Genomic DNA, 17,442 nt, shown 5'->3' with positions numbered 1-17,442 from the left:
TAAGGAAAAATATTTTTGGACTTGATTGAATTTGTTCAAAATTTTCAAAAATAATTCAAAGTCCATTAAACTAGAATTTATCACAAAACAAATTTTCTGGGTACGTAATATCAATATTTTTCTTACAGTATCGATACTACATGAACAATACTGATACCAAAGGTAAGAGAAGTATCAATACTCTCTAGGTAGTATCGATACTACCAGTTGTTTTCCAAATTGCTCAAATTCCAGAATGCAAAATAGGTACCGATACTCAAAGGGGTACTGATGCTACGTTACACAATGGTATCGATACCATGAAGCATAGTATCGATATTGGTCAAGCTCAATAGTCTTTAACAACTAGTTTATTAAATATTACAAAGGTAGTACCGATACTTATTAAAGGAGTACTGATACTCCCTGTCCTGGGCAGTTTTATTTTGCAGAAAATTAATTCCAACGGCTCCAAAACATACCCAACGGCTAAAAACGGCCACAAACTCATTCCAACATATAAAAATAAATTGAGGACACTTGAAGAAGGTTGGAACACATATCCAAACAATAGAGATCAATAGAAAAACTTTTCACTCTTTATTTTTCATTTTCTCTTGTACATAAGTGTGTTTGAGCTCATTGTAAATCTTTTATTTGTTTTCTTGTGAGCTTAATTCTTTTAAACACATTCATTTTGAGAGGTTTTTCTTGTTTACATCTTTTTACCTTTTGTAAAGGGGATTGGTTCTAGCTTAGCCTTTGAAAAGCTAGGGAGTTGTAAATGTTATCTATTTATCATGGAAAAAGAAAGAACAAACTAGTGAATTTGTTAAAAAAATCCTTAGTGAGGAGCTAAGGTAGTGGATGTAGACTTGGTTGAGAAGTCAAACCATTATAAATCCTTGTGCAAATTATCTCATGTTTTTATTCCTTACTCCCTAATCTCAAAAAGACAATTCACCCTCTATTGGCAAATTATTCAGTTAATCATTTGAGCTTCATCGCAATCCCAATAATTGGTATTAGATCTTGACTCATTAGAAGATCTAACAACCTTGAGACAATCCTTGAAGAAGCTTTATCCATTTTCGACACAACCAAGAAGATGACTTTCACCTCCATCTTGTTCCACATGGAAGACTCTCAACCGATCGACAAGCCTCTATACTTCAATAGAGCCAACTACCATCATTGGAAGAAATTAATGAAGCTATTCATCCAATCCAATGATCTTTATGCATGGGAGATGATAAAAAATGACTACTCTTCTCCAAAGAAGAAGACGAAGGAGTGGAGTGCCCAAGAACGAAAGAAAGCTCAACAAAATGCTAAGGCCATACACATGTTGTTTTGTGCATTTGGTCCCGATGTCTATGAAGGATTTTCTTCTTGTTCAAATGCCAAGGAGTTTTGAAATAAACTCGAAGAGATCCATGGAAACAAGAAAGAAGAACCAACAAAGGTGGTGTGCATAATGACTCTTGAAGAGCCCGATGTATCTTCTAACTCTAGCGAATCTAATTCACATTCTTTTAATAAGTTACAAGATGCATATGATGAATTGTTTTTGGAGTTTGAGACCATGAACTCCAAATACAAAAAAATTATTTAAAAATTTAAAGTTGAAAACGATTTTCTTTTGAAAGCAAAAGTTGTTTTGAAAAACAAAATGAAAATTTTAAAAAGAATTTAGAGCTTTCAAAAATAAAATTTGAAAATGAAAGTTTTGATTTAAAGGTTAAGCTTGAATGCTTAACAAAAGAAAATGAAATCATTTTAAATAATTCATCTAATTTCATAATGACAAAATGCTCACATTGTCATTATCATGGTCATTTGGAACATACATGTCCTTTAAAGAAAGGAAAATGTTTTAAAATTAAACAAGTATGAGTTCCAAAGGGAACAATGGGCATTTAAACTAACGTTCAAGGATCCAAAGCAATTTGGATACCAAAATCTACTTAAATGTCTCTTGTAAGTGTGTGGGAGCAATGGTGACAAAAGTAAAGAAATTTAAATGCTCTAGCCAAACTTCAAAAGAAGGATGGGTAACCTCTATGCTTATTTTGATTATCTTGCATAATTGGCTGCTCATTTTTTTAAGCATGCATTAGTTTTGATTTTAAATAATTTTATGTTTTATATCTCTTGTATGTTAAAAAGAACTATGATAAACATTTTCTAAAGTTTTAATGACTTTTCATAAATGTTTGCTCATCATAATGAATTTTGGACAAAATTGGTTTTAAGGATTTGTTTTTACAAATTTTAATTTTTGACCTTAATTTAAATGTTTATGCATGTGATTTATTGCAAATGATATCTCTCTAGCAATTGATATCAATTTTTTAAATGCATAACATTTTTTGATAGCTTTATGCATATGCTCTTAAATACAACAATTGATATGCTCTTAAATACAACAATTGATATTGCATAAAGTATATTAGACTTGGATATATTGGATTTCTTGTGCTTCTAACATGTGTGTTTATCTTTGTTGAAATCCAATGTCTTTTAAATGTTAAGCTTTTAAAGTCATTTTTTAAATGCGTTTTATTGAGGGGGAGCTTTGATTTTTCAAATGATTTTATGCTAAAATTCTTACTTACCCTCCATTGTTGTTTTGAACCATTAAATCTGAATTATTTTTTATATAATAAAAAGGGGGACAAGTATAAGTTTGAAAATTTTGATTTCAAGAATGAAAAAGGGGAGCTTTAATATTTTCCAAATATCGCTCTTTTTCATTAAATATTTTATTAAGGTGGAGTTTTGCCAAAACAATTTTTCAAATGTTTTGTTATATCAAAAAGGAGTAGATTGTTGAACTATGTTTTATAATATTTTGATATAAAAAATTAAGGAAAAAAGTTTTTGGACTTGATTGAATTTGTTCAAAGCTTTCAAAAATAATTCAAAGTCCATTAAACTAGAATTTGAGCACAAAACAGTTTTTTTGTGTACGTAGTACCGATACTGTTCTTACAGTATCGATACTACATGAACAATATTGTAACACCCCCAACCCGGATCCGAGTTTGAGGTGTCACATTGACTTTTCAAAACTTTGTTCTTTACAAATCCACTAAAATATTAATTTCCTCATTTGAGAAAAATAATTACTTTATAGTAATAAATACTATCAAATTGTTTTACAAACCATTCAGAGCATATTCAACTCAATCAATTAGTACATGCCAACTATATTCAAAATAACCAAATACATTTAAATCATCTATTTTATGATCTGAAACTTTGTAAGGGAGATGCTGACCTGTTTTGCTCTTCTTAGCTTCTCTTCTCACTTTTGTAACCTACGTGTGAAACAATCACACGCTAAGTCTATGACTTAGTGAGGTATTAAATAAAAGAACTCTAATTAGTTAAACATGCAGGAACACATCATCTCATGATGTCACACCAAAACAATATAACATTACATACAATGTAATATACACATATACATATCTCACACTATTTCCATTACTAACCTTATTCCACTATCCATATTCTTATCATATATGTCTTATAATCATATAGTCGTATTTTTATTCTTTTAAGCCACATATGATACATTTAACCAAGCAATACACACATCATCATATAATCATATAATGCAATTCATATTACAAAAGCATATACTTTACATATAATATATATGTTTATTGTTATCTCTTTGTTAGCCCATGTACATATGTGAGAACTATAGATATGTGAGTACATTGAGGTTATGCACTATGCTGTCACCACAACTCATATAATTCCCACTAGGGGCGCGTAGAATTTGTCCCGTAGGACCACTATGTCTTGAAGGACCACTGTATATGTCCCAAAGGACCACTATATATATCCTGAAGGACCACTGTATATGTCCTGAAGGACAACTATATCCCGAAGGACCACTATGTCCCGAAGGACCATTGATAATCCCTCGACTCTTGGCATGCCAACTATACCTCTAGCTCTCTTTACACATAACATGGATATTAACATTATATCATTTCACATATTCATATAAACACGTAGTTCACTGTCATATATCACGTAGCTTATGTCTCATAACTTGTATCACATATACACATTCATATCACATGTTCATATAAGCTCATAACTTCTTTCACATTTACATATAATCATGTAGTTTCTTTTCACGTAGTTCATGTCACTTTTCATATCATTCATTTATCACATATAACATAGCTTAATATATGTTTGTATTTTTTTTCACCTAATCACATCTACCTCTTCTCATATATCTCATACATAATCTCTATCATATATACATTCCTTCACTTATCTTATAGTTATGTATCATATTACATCATTTAAGTTATATCATATTATCATGTGTACATATATCATGGACACTTAACATGTATCATATAAATATGTATTCACACATATCATTAACATATGCAACAATCAATAACACACATGTAACATATCAAACATATGCTCATATTAATGAATTCATGCATTTTACTATAGGAAATAGACTTGTCACAAGTCATATTTCCATTAAACATAATACACTATCTAATATGCACTCACCTTGGCCTCACTAAGTTCCAATCCCATTTTATGATTCCTTTCTTTCGATCGAATCTTAACTTGATGGTCGTCCTGGAACTTGTTCATGCTCGATATCTATATAATCATAATTTCCAAGACGATTATTAGAAGCCTAAACCTTATAATTCGATGTTAATAACTTAAATTAATTCATTGAACTATAATTCACTTTTTCCTTTAAGGGTGTATCGATGCACTATGGGTGCATCGATGCACAAAGTAGCTTCGAAATTTTCATTCATCGATGTCTTCCTGTGTGCATCGATGCATACTGAATAATTTCTGGAATTTACCCGTGATGCATCGGTACATATTGAATGTGTACCGATGCACACTAGCCCAAAATTCCAATTATGCACGAAAATCACTTTATTCTAACTTAATTGTGCCATATATCAACCCCAATCAAATCCTTAACTTACATACACATGCTGAGCCTAATTAATATTCATTTATCTCTTCTTTAACCTCAATATCTTCTCCTATTTATGAAATTCAAGAATCACACTCAATTTTAAACATGTTCTAAATCCACTTCTAACACTTCATATTCCTTAATTTAACCATTGACAAGTCAAATTCAACTTCAAAATCTATTAACTCCTTTTATTTCAATAATTCACTTAAAAACTCTTCATATTTAATCTTCCCTAACTCATACATTTTGAAGTTTCAACATACTTTAATCTCTAAATAATCTTTCTTAGCACCCCAAGAATCAAAACTAAGCTTAAACTCGAGAATTAACTAACTGAAATTAAACTTAACTTTGCCATGGAGCTTACGGGAAGAAAAGAGGAAGGAGATAACCCAAGCTCCAGACTTTTCTTTTCTTTCTCATCCTTTCCACGTGTTTTATAGCCTCAAAAGAAAGATAAAAATCTTTCTGGTCAAATGACCATTTTACCCTTTATTTCTTTTAATAATTACCAACTAACATCCACTAAATATTCCATTTTAAATCCCTAAACTTTTAAATCTTTCAAAATCAGACTTCAAAGTTTCAAAGTTTATATTTTAGTCACTAGCCCCGATTTTGGGATATTACAAATCTCCCCTCCTTTAAGAAAATTTGTCCTCGAATTTTCACTGTACACATCGATAAGTACACTACCTCTACATATCTTCTATCTTTATCCATATTCGTTCCTTTATACATTCATCTACTATCGCTTATCGTATAAATAGTAACCAGTAACCTCAATCCATTTCTGTCTTTTCTCTCCTTCTATTCTGCATTTTCCTTTGACAATTTCTAAAATTTCATTTAATGTCACTCTTCACGTAGACAGTAACATCCATTTTCATCTCTCAATCTCATAAATCTATCTCTAATTACCTTATAATAATAACCAAAGTTGTTTTTCATTATCATTTGACCAAGAACACAACCTTAAATCTTCTTTAAATATGATTAACATACACTTTAAAGAATCTTTTCACATCACCTTGCACACTTTTCTTACTTCTATATCGAAATTATCACTTCTGTATAACCTTTATCGTATCTGATCCTTTAAACTCAATCATTTTCATTTCTTTATTCCATTATTTCTTTATTCATTCAAAATTGAAATCTCCTTATACAGAAATTGTATCTTTCCTTTCATGTTCACATATTCTTTTTCCTATCATTTATACTCATATCTGATTACCGATCTTTATCACATATTTCTCAGCGATATCTTACTCAACTTATTAAACTCATACACAGTACTACTCATGTAATATCCCAAAATCAGGGTTAGTGACTAAAATACAAATTTTGAAGTCTGATTTTTAAAGATTTAAAAGTTTAGTGATTAAATTGGAATACTTAGTGGATGTTTGTTGGTAATATTAAAGGAAATAAAGGGTAAAATGGTTATTTGACCAGAAAGATTTTTATCTTTCTTTTGAGCTTATAAAACACGTGGAAAGAGTGAGAAAAGAAAAGAAAAGTCTAGATCTTGGGTTGTCTCCTTCCTCTTCTCTTCCTGTAAGCTCCATGGCAAAGGTAAGCTTAATTTCAGTTGGTTAATTCTTGAGTTTTAACCTTAGTTTTGATTCTTGGGGTGCTAAGAAAGATTATTTAGAGATTAAAGTACGTTGAAACTTCAAAATGGATGAGTTATGAAGGATTAAATATGAAGAGTTTTTAAGTGAATTAGTGAAATAGAAGGAGTTAATAGATTTTGAAGTTGAATTTGACTTGTCAAGGGTTAAATTAAGAGATATGAAGTGATAAAATGAGTTTTAAACCATGTTGAAAATCTGGTATGATTCTTGAAGTTAATAAAGAGGAGAGGATATTAAGGTTCAAGATGAGATAAATGAATATAAATGAGTTTAAACATGTATATGTAAGTTAGGAATTTGAAAGGGGATGAAATATGAAGCATTTGAGTTGAATTAAATGGATTTTCGTGCCTAAAGAGTAATTTTTGGGCAAGATGCATCGATACACATTCAATATGTACCGATGTATTCTTAAAAGAAGAAACATCGAATGCCAGGAATGCATCGATGCACTATGAGTATGCACCGATACACCAAGACAAATTTTGAAGGTGCATCAATGCATTAAGGGGTGCATCGATGCATGAATATTTCGAAGCTATTTTGGGTACCGATGCACCTATAGTGTGCATCGGTACACCTCTAAAGGAAAAAGTGAATATTAGTTTATTAAGTTCATTTAAGTTGTTAGTATCAGATTACAAGGTGTAGGTATCTGATAATTGCCTTAAAATGTATAATTATATAGATTCAGAGCCTAAACAAGTTACGGAATCATTGACAAGTAAGATCGGTCAAGGGGAAAGTTTAGAGATCGGTATTGACTAGTGAGGCCAGGTGAGTGCATGCTAGTTATATGATGTGTAATGGAAATATGACTTGCGACGAGTCTATTTCCTATATTAGAATGCATAAATTAATGAATATAAGCATGTTTTGATATGAGTATATGTGATGTATGTTGATATGTTTTGTATATGATACATGATATAAGTAAATTATTATTATAAGATAATGGGAGATCATAAAATGAGATGTGTAAAGATATTATTGTAAGAGACAAGCCATGTAAGTATAGGTTACTGATAGAATAATTAAGTCAAGGTTTATTGTGATACATATATATAAGAATGCAATGTAAATTACATAAGTGATAAGTCATGAAGCTATATGTGACTATGAGAATATTTAAGAGAATAAAATATAAAGCAGAAGATAATAAGTTAAGAGACTCTTTGAAAATGGTATATAAATTAAGGGACATGAACATAACGATGATACGAACCTATAGGATAAGCACTATAAGAAAAAGTAATATATTTTAAAAGGAAACTATGCTATAGGAGTTATAACACGAAGAACTATAAAACTCTATGAGGAGGTTATAGGAGTTATGTAGAACTAAATTAAATGGATAGAATAACTCTAATTAAATAAAGTGAGATAAGTGATAAGGGTTATATGTTATTATATAGCTTAGTATAATTAAATCATGTAAGCTGGTACAAAGGGAAAATGAGATAAAGATAAATAGCTTTTACCTATAGGATTTATATAAGATTATATGTCGGTGTGATGACATGAAAAAGTGAACTAAGTTCTATGATATTGATCCATGTGAGTATAAGTAATGTGATTGCATAATATATATATATATATATATATATATATATATATATATATATATATTTGATTTGGTATATGCCATTTGATTCATGTGTACACATGTAGATAAGATATGTGAATATGAGTTATGCGCTTATAAGTGATATGATCACATGATGTGATAAGAAACTATGAGAATATGTCGTTAAGTGATATGATTATGTGAAATAAGATAAAAGATAATGCCCATGTTATGTAATTGAGAGCTAGAGGTATAGTTGGTATGCCAAGAGTCGAGGGTCTACACGATCCTTTGAGACATATATGTATTCTTTGGAACATGTGTGAGGTATGTTGAGACACATACCTGATCTTTGGCATATGTATATGATTCTTAAGGAATTTCTACGTGGTCCTTAGGGACATATTATATGGCACTTCGGTGCATTTCTACGCAGCACTACGGTGCAATTCTACGTGGCACTTCGGTGCATTTATACGAGTTGTGATGACAACATTAGTGTATAACCTCTATAGACTCACCTATCTATAGTTCTCATAGGTGTACATGGGCTAATAAAGAAATACAAACAAATACATGATATGTAATGTACCTGCTTTGCTATGTGAAATGTAATATATGTTATATGTAATGTCGAATATATTAATTGTTAAATGAATGATATGATTGTTAAGAAGTTTAAGTATAAGAATAAATAACTAAAAGACATAAATGGATGGAATATTGATTATGAAATGAGGTTATTGATAATTAAGATAAGATTTATATATTTGTATGCATGTGATTATATGAAATGTTATATTGATTTGTATGATATTATTATATGATATGCTCATGTATTTTTAGGAATTAGAGTTTCAATTATGAGATTTATATGCCTCACTAAGTCTTTAACTTAGCGTGTGAGTGTTTCACACGTAGGTTCGGAAAGCGCGAAGAGAAGTTAAGAGGAGCAAGACAGGTCAATATCTTCCTTACAAAGTTCAGATCAGAAAAGAAATGTTTGATATGTATTTTATTCTTTTAGATGTAGTTGGGATGTAATATAAACGATTTGAATGTATATGCTCTGATAAGTGTGAAAACTTTTATCTTGAAATAATATGAAGTTTTATTTATCGGGGATTTTTCATTATTTTGAACAAGTTAAGGTTTAAAAATTGATGTGACACCTCAGACTCAGATCCGGATTGGATACGGGTTGGGGCTGTTACAACTCATTTCAAACTCATATGCTCTGACTTTAGATATATATATATATATCTTATACGCTTGTCACTGATACACTTATCCTTGAATTCTTCTACCAATTCTCACTACATCATTTGATCTTTTAACGCTCTTATGGTGACACTTGTTCACCATATTCTATCTTATCCACGAAATAACAAAACGAATCCATATCACCTTTCCGATTCAAAATAATGAAAATTTTCTATCATTATTCATATATGATTTAAACTTTCTAAAATCGACCTTTAATCTTATAAGACACTTTCTGAGGTTTTCGCTCTTCATCATGCCTGGACAGAGCAGGTGGATTGCTATCACCATCAGATTTGTCAGCTATTGATTCACTTCGACAATTTCTATAATTCATTTCTACCATATCATACAAATCTTATTCTATTAGCAAGACAACATACTCCTTACACTATCAGATCAGAAATTTTCACTTTGAGTTGACATGTACACATTTTTAAAACTCTTTTATCATCGGTTTAAGCCTAGAATCGGCTAAACCTTAGCTCTAATACCATTAAATGTAACACCCCCAACCCATATCAGACCCGGATCCGAGTCTGGGGTGTCACATTGACTTTTTAAAACTCTGTTCTTTACAAATCCACTAAAATCTTAATTTCCTCATTTGAGAAAATAATTACTTTACAGTAATAAATACTATCAAATTGTTTTACAAACCATTCAGAGCATATTCAACTCAATCAATTAGTACATGCCAACTATATTCAAAATAACCAAATACATTTAAATCATCTATTTTCTGATTTGAAACTTTGTAAGGGAGATGCTAACTTGTCTTTCTCTTTTTAGCTTCTCTTCTCGCTTCTGTAACCTACGTGTGAAACAATCACACGCTACGTCTATGACTTAGTGAGACATTAAATTTATAAAAGAACTCTAATTAGTTAAACATGCAGGAACACATCATCTCATGATGTCACACCAAAACAATATAACATTACATACAATGTAATAGACACATATAAATATCTCACACTATTTCCATTACTAACCTTATTCCACTATCCATATTCTTATCATTTATGTCTTATAATCATATACTCGTATGTCTATTCTTTTAAGCCACATATGATTCATTTAACCAAGCAATACACACATCATCATATATTCATATAATGCAATTCATATTACAAAAGCATATACTTTACATGTAATATATATGTTTATTGTTATCTCTTTGTTAGCCCATGTACATATGTGAGAACTATAGATGTGTGAGTACATTGAGGTTGTGCACTATGTTGTCACCACAGCTCATATAATTCCCACTAGGGGCACGTAGAATTCATCCCGTAAGACCACTATGTCCCGAAGGATCACTGTATATGTCCCGAATGACCACTTTATATGTCCCGAATGACCACTGTATATGTCCCAAAGGACCACTATGTCCCGAAGGACCACTATGTCCCGAAGGACCACTATGTCCTGAAGGACCACTGATAATCCCTCGACTCTTGGCATGCCAACTATACATCTAGCTCTCTTTACACATAACATGGGTATTAGCATTATATCATTTCACATATTCATATAAACACGTAGTTCACTGTCACATATCACGTAGTTTATGTCGCATAACTTGTATCACATATACACATTCATATCACATGTTCATATAAGCTCATAACTTCTTTCACATTTACATATAATCATGTAGCTTCTTTTCACGTAGTTCATGTCGCTTTTCATATCATTCATTTATCACATATAGCATAGCTTCATATATGTTTGTATTATTTTTCACCTAATCACATCTACCTCTTCTCATATATCTCATACATAATCTCTATCATATATACATTCCTTCACTTATCTTATAGTTATGTATCATATTACACAATTTTAAGTTATATCATATTATCATGTGTACATATATTATGGACACTTCACATGTATCATATAAACATGTATTCACATATATCATTAACATATGCAACAATCAATAACACATATGTAACATATCAAACATATGCTCATATTAATGAATTCATGCATTTTACTATAGGAAATAGACTTGTCACAAGTCTTATTTCCATTAAAATAATACACTATCTAATATGCACTCACCTTGGCCTCACAAAGTTCCAATCCCATTTTATGATTCCTTTCTTTCGATCGAATCTTAACTTGATGGTCGACCCGGAACTTGTTCGTGCTCGATATCTATATAATCATAATTTCCAAGACGATTATTAAAAGCCTAAACCTTATAATTCGATGTTAATAACTTAAACTAATTCATTGAACTATAATTCACTTTTTGCTTTAGGGGTGTATCGATGCACTATGGGTGCATCGATGCACAAAGTAGCTTCGAAATTTCCATGCATCGATGCCTTCCTGTGTGCATTGATGCACATTGAATAATTTCTGGAATTTACCCTTGATGCATCGGTACATGTTGAATGTGTACCGATGCACACTAGCCCAGAATTCCAATTATGCACGAAAATCACTTTATTCTAACTTAATTGTGCCATATATCAACCCCATTCAAATCCTTAACTTACATACACATGTTGAGCCTCATTAATATTCATTTATCTCATCTTTAATCTCAATATCTTCTCATCTTTATGAAATTCAAGAATCGTACTCAATTTTCAACATGTTCTAAATCCACTTCTAACACTTCATATACCTTAATTTAACCATTGACAAATCAAATTCAACTTCAAAATCTATTAACTCCTTTTATTTCAATAATTCACTTAAAAACTCTTCATATTTAATCCTCCCTAACTCATCTATTTTGAAGTTTCAACATACTTTAATCTCTAAATAATCTTTCTTAGCACCCCAAGAATCAAAACTAAGCTTAAACTCAAGAATTAACCAACTGAAATTAAACTTACCTTTGCCATGGAGCTTACGGGAAGAGAAGAGGAAAGAGATAACCCAAGCTCCAGACTTTTCTTTTCTTTCTCATCCTTTCCACGTGTTTTATAGCCTCAAAAGAAAGATAAAAATCTTTCTAGTCAAATGATCATTTTACCCTTTATTTCCTTTAATAATTATCAACTAACATCCACTAAATATTCCAATTTAAATCCCTGAACTTTTAAATCTTTCAAAATCAGACTTCAAAGTTTCAAAATTTCTATTTTAGTTACTAGCCCCGATTTTGGGAGATTACAAATATTGATATTGTTCATGTGGTACTGATACCAAAGGTAAGAGAAGTATTGATACTCTCTAGGTAGTATCGATACTACAGTTGTTTTCCAAATTGCTCAAATTCCAGAATGCAAAATATGTATCGATACTACTTTACACAGTGATATCAATACCTTGAAGCATAGTATCGATACTAGTCAAGCCCAACGATATTTAACTGCTAGTTTATTTAAATATTACAAAGGTAGTACCGATACTCATTAAAGGAGTACCGATACTCCTTGTCCTGGGCAGTTTATTTTGCAGAAAATTAATCCCCAACGGCTCCAAAAATTCCCAACGATTAGAAATGGCCACAAACTCATTCCAACATATAAAAACAAGTTGATGACACTTGAAGAAGGTTGGAACACCTATCCAAGCAATAGAGATCAAGAGAAAAACTTTTTACTCTTTATTTTCTTTTTCTCTTGTACATAAGTGTGTTTGAGCTCATTGCAAATCTTTTATTTGTTTTCTTGTGAGCTTAATTCATGTAAACACTTTTTTTAGAGGTTTTTATTGTTTATATCTTTTTACCTTTTGTAAAGGGGATTGGTTCTAGTTTAGCCTTTGAAAAGCTAGAGAGTTGTAAATGTTATATCTTTATCCTTGAAAAAGAAAGAACAAATTAGTGAATTTGTTAGAAAATCCTTAGTGATGAGCTAAGCTAGTGAATGTAGACTTGGTTGAAAAGTCGAACCACTATAAATCATTGTGCAAATTGTCTCATCTTTTTATTACTTACTCCCAAATCTCAAAAAGTCAATTCACCCCCTCTTGACAAATTATTCGGTTGATCATTTGAGTTTCATCGCAATCCCAACAGCTTCCATATGAATGCCCAAAGGGAATTACGATTGGACCATGAGGAGGATGTTATTGGCCTCATAAGCCGAAGTGAGAGAACTTATTTCTCGGCCCCTATTTCCACATACAAACATCATTACCATCCGAGGCTTATGGAGGCAAGAGCCCAATAATGTGGTTAACTGCCTGTGTATCAAGTAGGGAATTAAATAAAAATTTTATTTTTTAAAATCAAATTAAATTTAGAAGTCCAAATATTAAAAATAGGTTGCCCTATGTACAAGTATCCCAGAAATGCGCTACCGCTGCAACTACTACTAATCCAAACAAAAGATATACTAAAGGAAGAATCAAACTTGATCACGCCACTTGTTCCATATCATACAATCCAAAACCAGCAAGCTTTGTTTTCACCACCAAATAACTTCATCTCTCAATCTTAATCTTCTATAACACACTCACCATGCCATCTAATTCAACACTGGCTCCTCCAACACCGGCCACCGCTCACCGCCTCGAAGCCCTGTTGGCCTCCTCACGTCCCTTCCTTCGCGGCGAGCTTCAATCGGTGGACACCAATTTACCGTCTTTGGTCGCCGTTCTACGCTCCGTCGGTGCCGGAGAGTGCTGGCACAAGCACGGCAGCTTCTTAGAGCATCTGGTCGATATCTATCGTATCCTCAAGATATGGAAAGCTCAAGACCCCGTTTGCCTATGCGGCCTCTTTCACTCCGCCTACTCCAACTCTTACGTCAACCTCGCCATCTTCAACCCTTCCACCGGCCGCGACGTCGTTCGAGCTCACGTCGGAGACGCCGCCGAGCGTTTGATTCACTTGTTCTGTATCGTCCCCAGACAGTCTCTTATCCACGACGACCTTTTGTTTAAGTATTCCAATTCCGAACTCGTCGAACACGTCGGGGCGTCCGAGGTTTCGTTGAAGAACGCGAAAGAGAAGGGAGTTTTCGACTACAACGAGGCTTGGAGGAAGAAGATAGGCAAACTTCTGCCTGAAAACGGCGTCGTAGTGAAGCACATAAAGACCGGCGAAGACGTGTCACTGTCTCGAAGGGTGTTGGCCATTTTCCTCTTAATGACCATGGCGGATTTCAGCGACCAGCTGTTCGGGTTCCAGGATGTCTTGTTCGAAAACCATGACGGTCGGCTCGAATTCACAGGGAACAATAACGTTGCCTTATGGCCTGGAAACGGCAAACCAGGGCTGTGGCTGAATTCGATATCGAGAATGGGAGCAATATACAGTTTAATACTCCGAGAAGAAGAGATTTTCATCGAACAAAGGAAAAGAACAGGCGGCGTTGGAGTCGAAACCAAGAGAGACGAAGAGATCGAGCTCGTCGTGCCACCGGTTTTCGACAACTGCACAAGGGTTTTGGACGAGCAAGATCAAATAGAGGCCAGAGACTTGTATTGGGAAGCTGTTTGTGATGATTCGAAAGCAGGGCAGGAGCGAGCGGAGGAGTTGTTGTTGAGCAGCATCGAGAAGAACCCATTTGTGGGGGAACCGCATGTGGTATTGGCTCAGGTTTATTTGACCAGAGGGAGGTTCGAGAAGGCTGAAAAAGAGGCTGAAAAGGGTCTGATTTTGATGTTGGAGTGGAGCAGTCCATGGGACAAGAGGATGTCTTGGGAAGGATGGATTGCTTGGGGAAGGGTTTTGTTGATGAAAGCTAAAGACAAGTGCTGGCCACAAACTTCATGGGGTGTCCTTAATCTTGGCCTTGTTAAGTAAAAATGGCTTCTGTTTTTCACTCTTTGCTATATGCATAACATAATTCTGAATAATATGGACAATAATGCAGTGAACAGAACACTGTACGTGTGGAAGTTTTAAGGGCATAAACACATTATGTGGTTTTTGCTACTTAATTTGTCAATAATAGGATGCTATGAAAGGGTTTGTACCCAAAACCCAACATCTTGTTTTGCTTCTAAATTTGTTTTCAATGGAAAAAAACACCTAACGGTGAGGAAGGATGTTTCTATTAAAACATATTGAAAAGAAATATTGAGGAAGCCCAATTAAAATTTAGTTCAGAAGAAGTCATAAACTCAGCTCATGACATATCTGAACAATTTCATAAGTAAAATGTGTGTATTTTCAATTGATTAAAAAAATTCTGAATAAATACTACTTTATGATCACAAGAAAATAATCATAGGTTAAATTCATAACATATTATATGCATGGTTTCTTATGATTGTTATTTATTATCATTTATCTTAAATTTGATTGAAATTCTTGTTAATTTAATATCATGATGGTTAAGAATCTATCAAACGATCTCAGTGACAAAAGGGAGTGTTGTTCTCCTTAGATGTTTCGAGTTCGAGATTAAGAAAGATTCTAAACAAATATTACCGATCTATCTTATCTAAATGATCAATAACTTAACATCTTCACATTCTTATGATCATAGATCGTATCATGTCATGCCTTCCTTATTCATTATATCCTTTCATGATCATATTCATTTCTTTACATACGTACACATTCGTAAAACTTTATCATTGTTTGTATAGTTCATAGAAACTTATTGATCAACATTGTTCACACTTCATATTTTATCATTTCATTGTTATCATATACAGGAACAGACAAAAGACTTTAAGTTAGGAGACAAACTTGAACTTATAAAATTTTAGGAGGAAGAAAATAGATTTTCAATAGAAAATACATATAAAAAATCTAAAATATATAATAATTTTAGATTTTTAGTGGGACGACCACCCTCACCCATCCCGCCTTGATCTATCTCTGATGGTACATGTGCATATATAATATACATATTGTAAAAAATACCTTTTTCTATCATTTCACTTCTATTTTCATATTCATGTACATGAATAAGCTCGACATAATTTATAATTATACACAAAAATTCATTACTTTATATTATAAATATAAGTCAATCATGTCATGATCTCTCATATTCTACATACTGGTGTTCACAATCATTTCACATAATAATAAAAACATATAAAACATATACAGAGAACATAACTTATTTAATTTTGGGTACAATACACAAACGGTCCCTTGGCTGTAGCGTACTGCTTTATTAAGTTTTTTAACTCTTAAAAGTTACAAAATGGTCCTCCGACTATAAGGTGTTACTTTTTTGAGTCCATCGACTATTAAAAGTTACAGAATGGTCACCCAACTATTCATTATGTTCCAAACTCGTCATTTTCTGTTAAAAATTGGCGGTTGTTTAAGTTGAACGTTAACATGATGATTGTAAAATGATAGTCGTTTGAGATTTTGTGATCAAAATTTATCATATTACAGTTAGTAGGTTAACGTTCAGCTCAGAATACCATTAATTTTTAATAGAAAATGATGAATTTGGAACGTAATGAATAATCGAGCGAGTATTTTATAACTTTTAATACTCGAGGGACTCAACAAAGCAACACTTTATAGTTTGAGGACCATTTTATAACTTTTAATAGTCAATGGACTATACATAGCGTGCCATATATCCTTGTATCTCACACTCAGTGATTTGATTGATTTCTCCCTTTCCAGACCAGCAAGGATCACAAATTGGAAACTTCAACAGACCAATGGCTGAAGTTTCATTTCCATTTCCAGCTCTCTTAGAATTCTGATTGTAAAACAGGTTCGTAATGGCTGTTTCAGCCCTTTCACACCATTTTCAGCAGTCTTGGCCGGTTGCTCTTCTTTAGCACCAACGTCAGTTGGTCCATCGATCTTTTACCTTTTCCAAGTCTTTCTATTTTCTAAAGAACGCATATGTCCATTGCCATTGCAAAAATCGATCGAACAGCCAACGGTGACGCCAGAACATGGTCAGGCCTCATTAGCCACAACTTTCCTTTAAAGTACCAAGTTGAATTACACTACTCTTCATTGCAGATCTGTTGATTCAGAATCAAGTTCAATCTGCAGCAATATGCAACCAGACTACATCAACGTCAAGATTAATTGATCTGCTGCCAATATCATTTTTGCTGGGTAAGTATTGAAGAAAGAT

At 32.7% G+C, this 17,442-nt stretch overlaps 1 protein-coding gene across 1 annotated transcript; it reads left to right on the top strand.

Annotated features, from left to right (window-relative positions):
* Positions 1–13,868: 13,868 nt before the first annotated feature.
* On the top strand, positions 13,869–15,229 carry LOC120178637. Its single transcript, XM_039184434.1, has one exon. The coding sequence runs from the start codon at positions 13,884–13,886 to the stop codon at positions 15,171–15,173; it is 1,290 nt and encodes a 429-aa protein (XP_039040365.1). The 5' UTR covers positions 13,869–13,883; the 3' UTR covers positions 15,174–15,229.
* The last annotated feature ends 2,213 nt before the right edge of the window (positions 15,230–17,442 follow it).

The sequence above is a fragment of the Hibiscus syriacus genome, unplaced genomic scaffold (genome assembly GCF_006381635.1).
Source record: "Hibiscus syriacus cultivar Baekdansim isolate YM2019G1 unplaced genomic scaffold, ASM638163v2 tig00003507_pilon, whole genome shotgun sequence".
Classification (NCBI taxonomy): domain Eukaryota; kingdom Viridiplantae; phylum Streptophyta; class Magnoliopsida; order Malvales; family Malvaceae; genus Hibiscus; species Hibiscus syriacus.
Note: the sequence above shows the minus strand (reverse complement) of the source record. Positions and strands in the feature narration are given on the sequence as shown.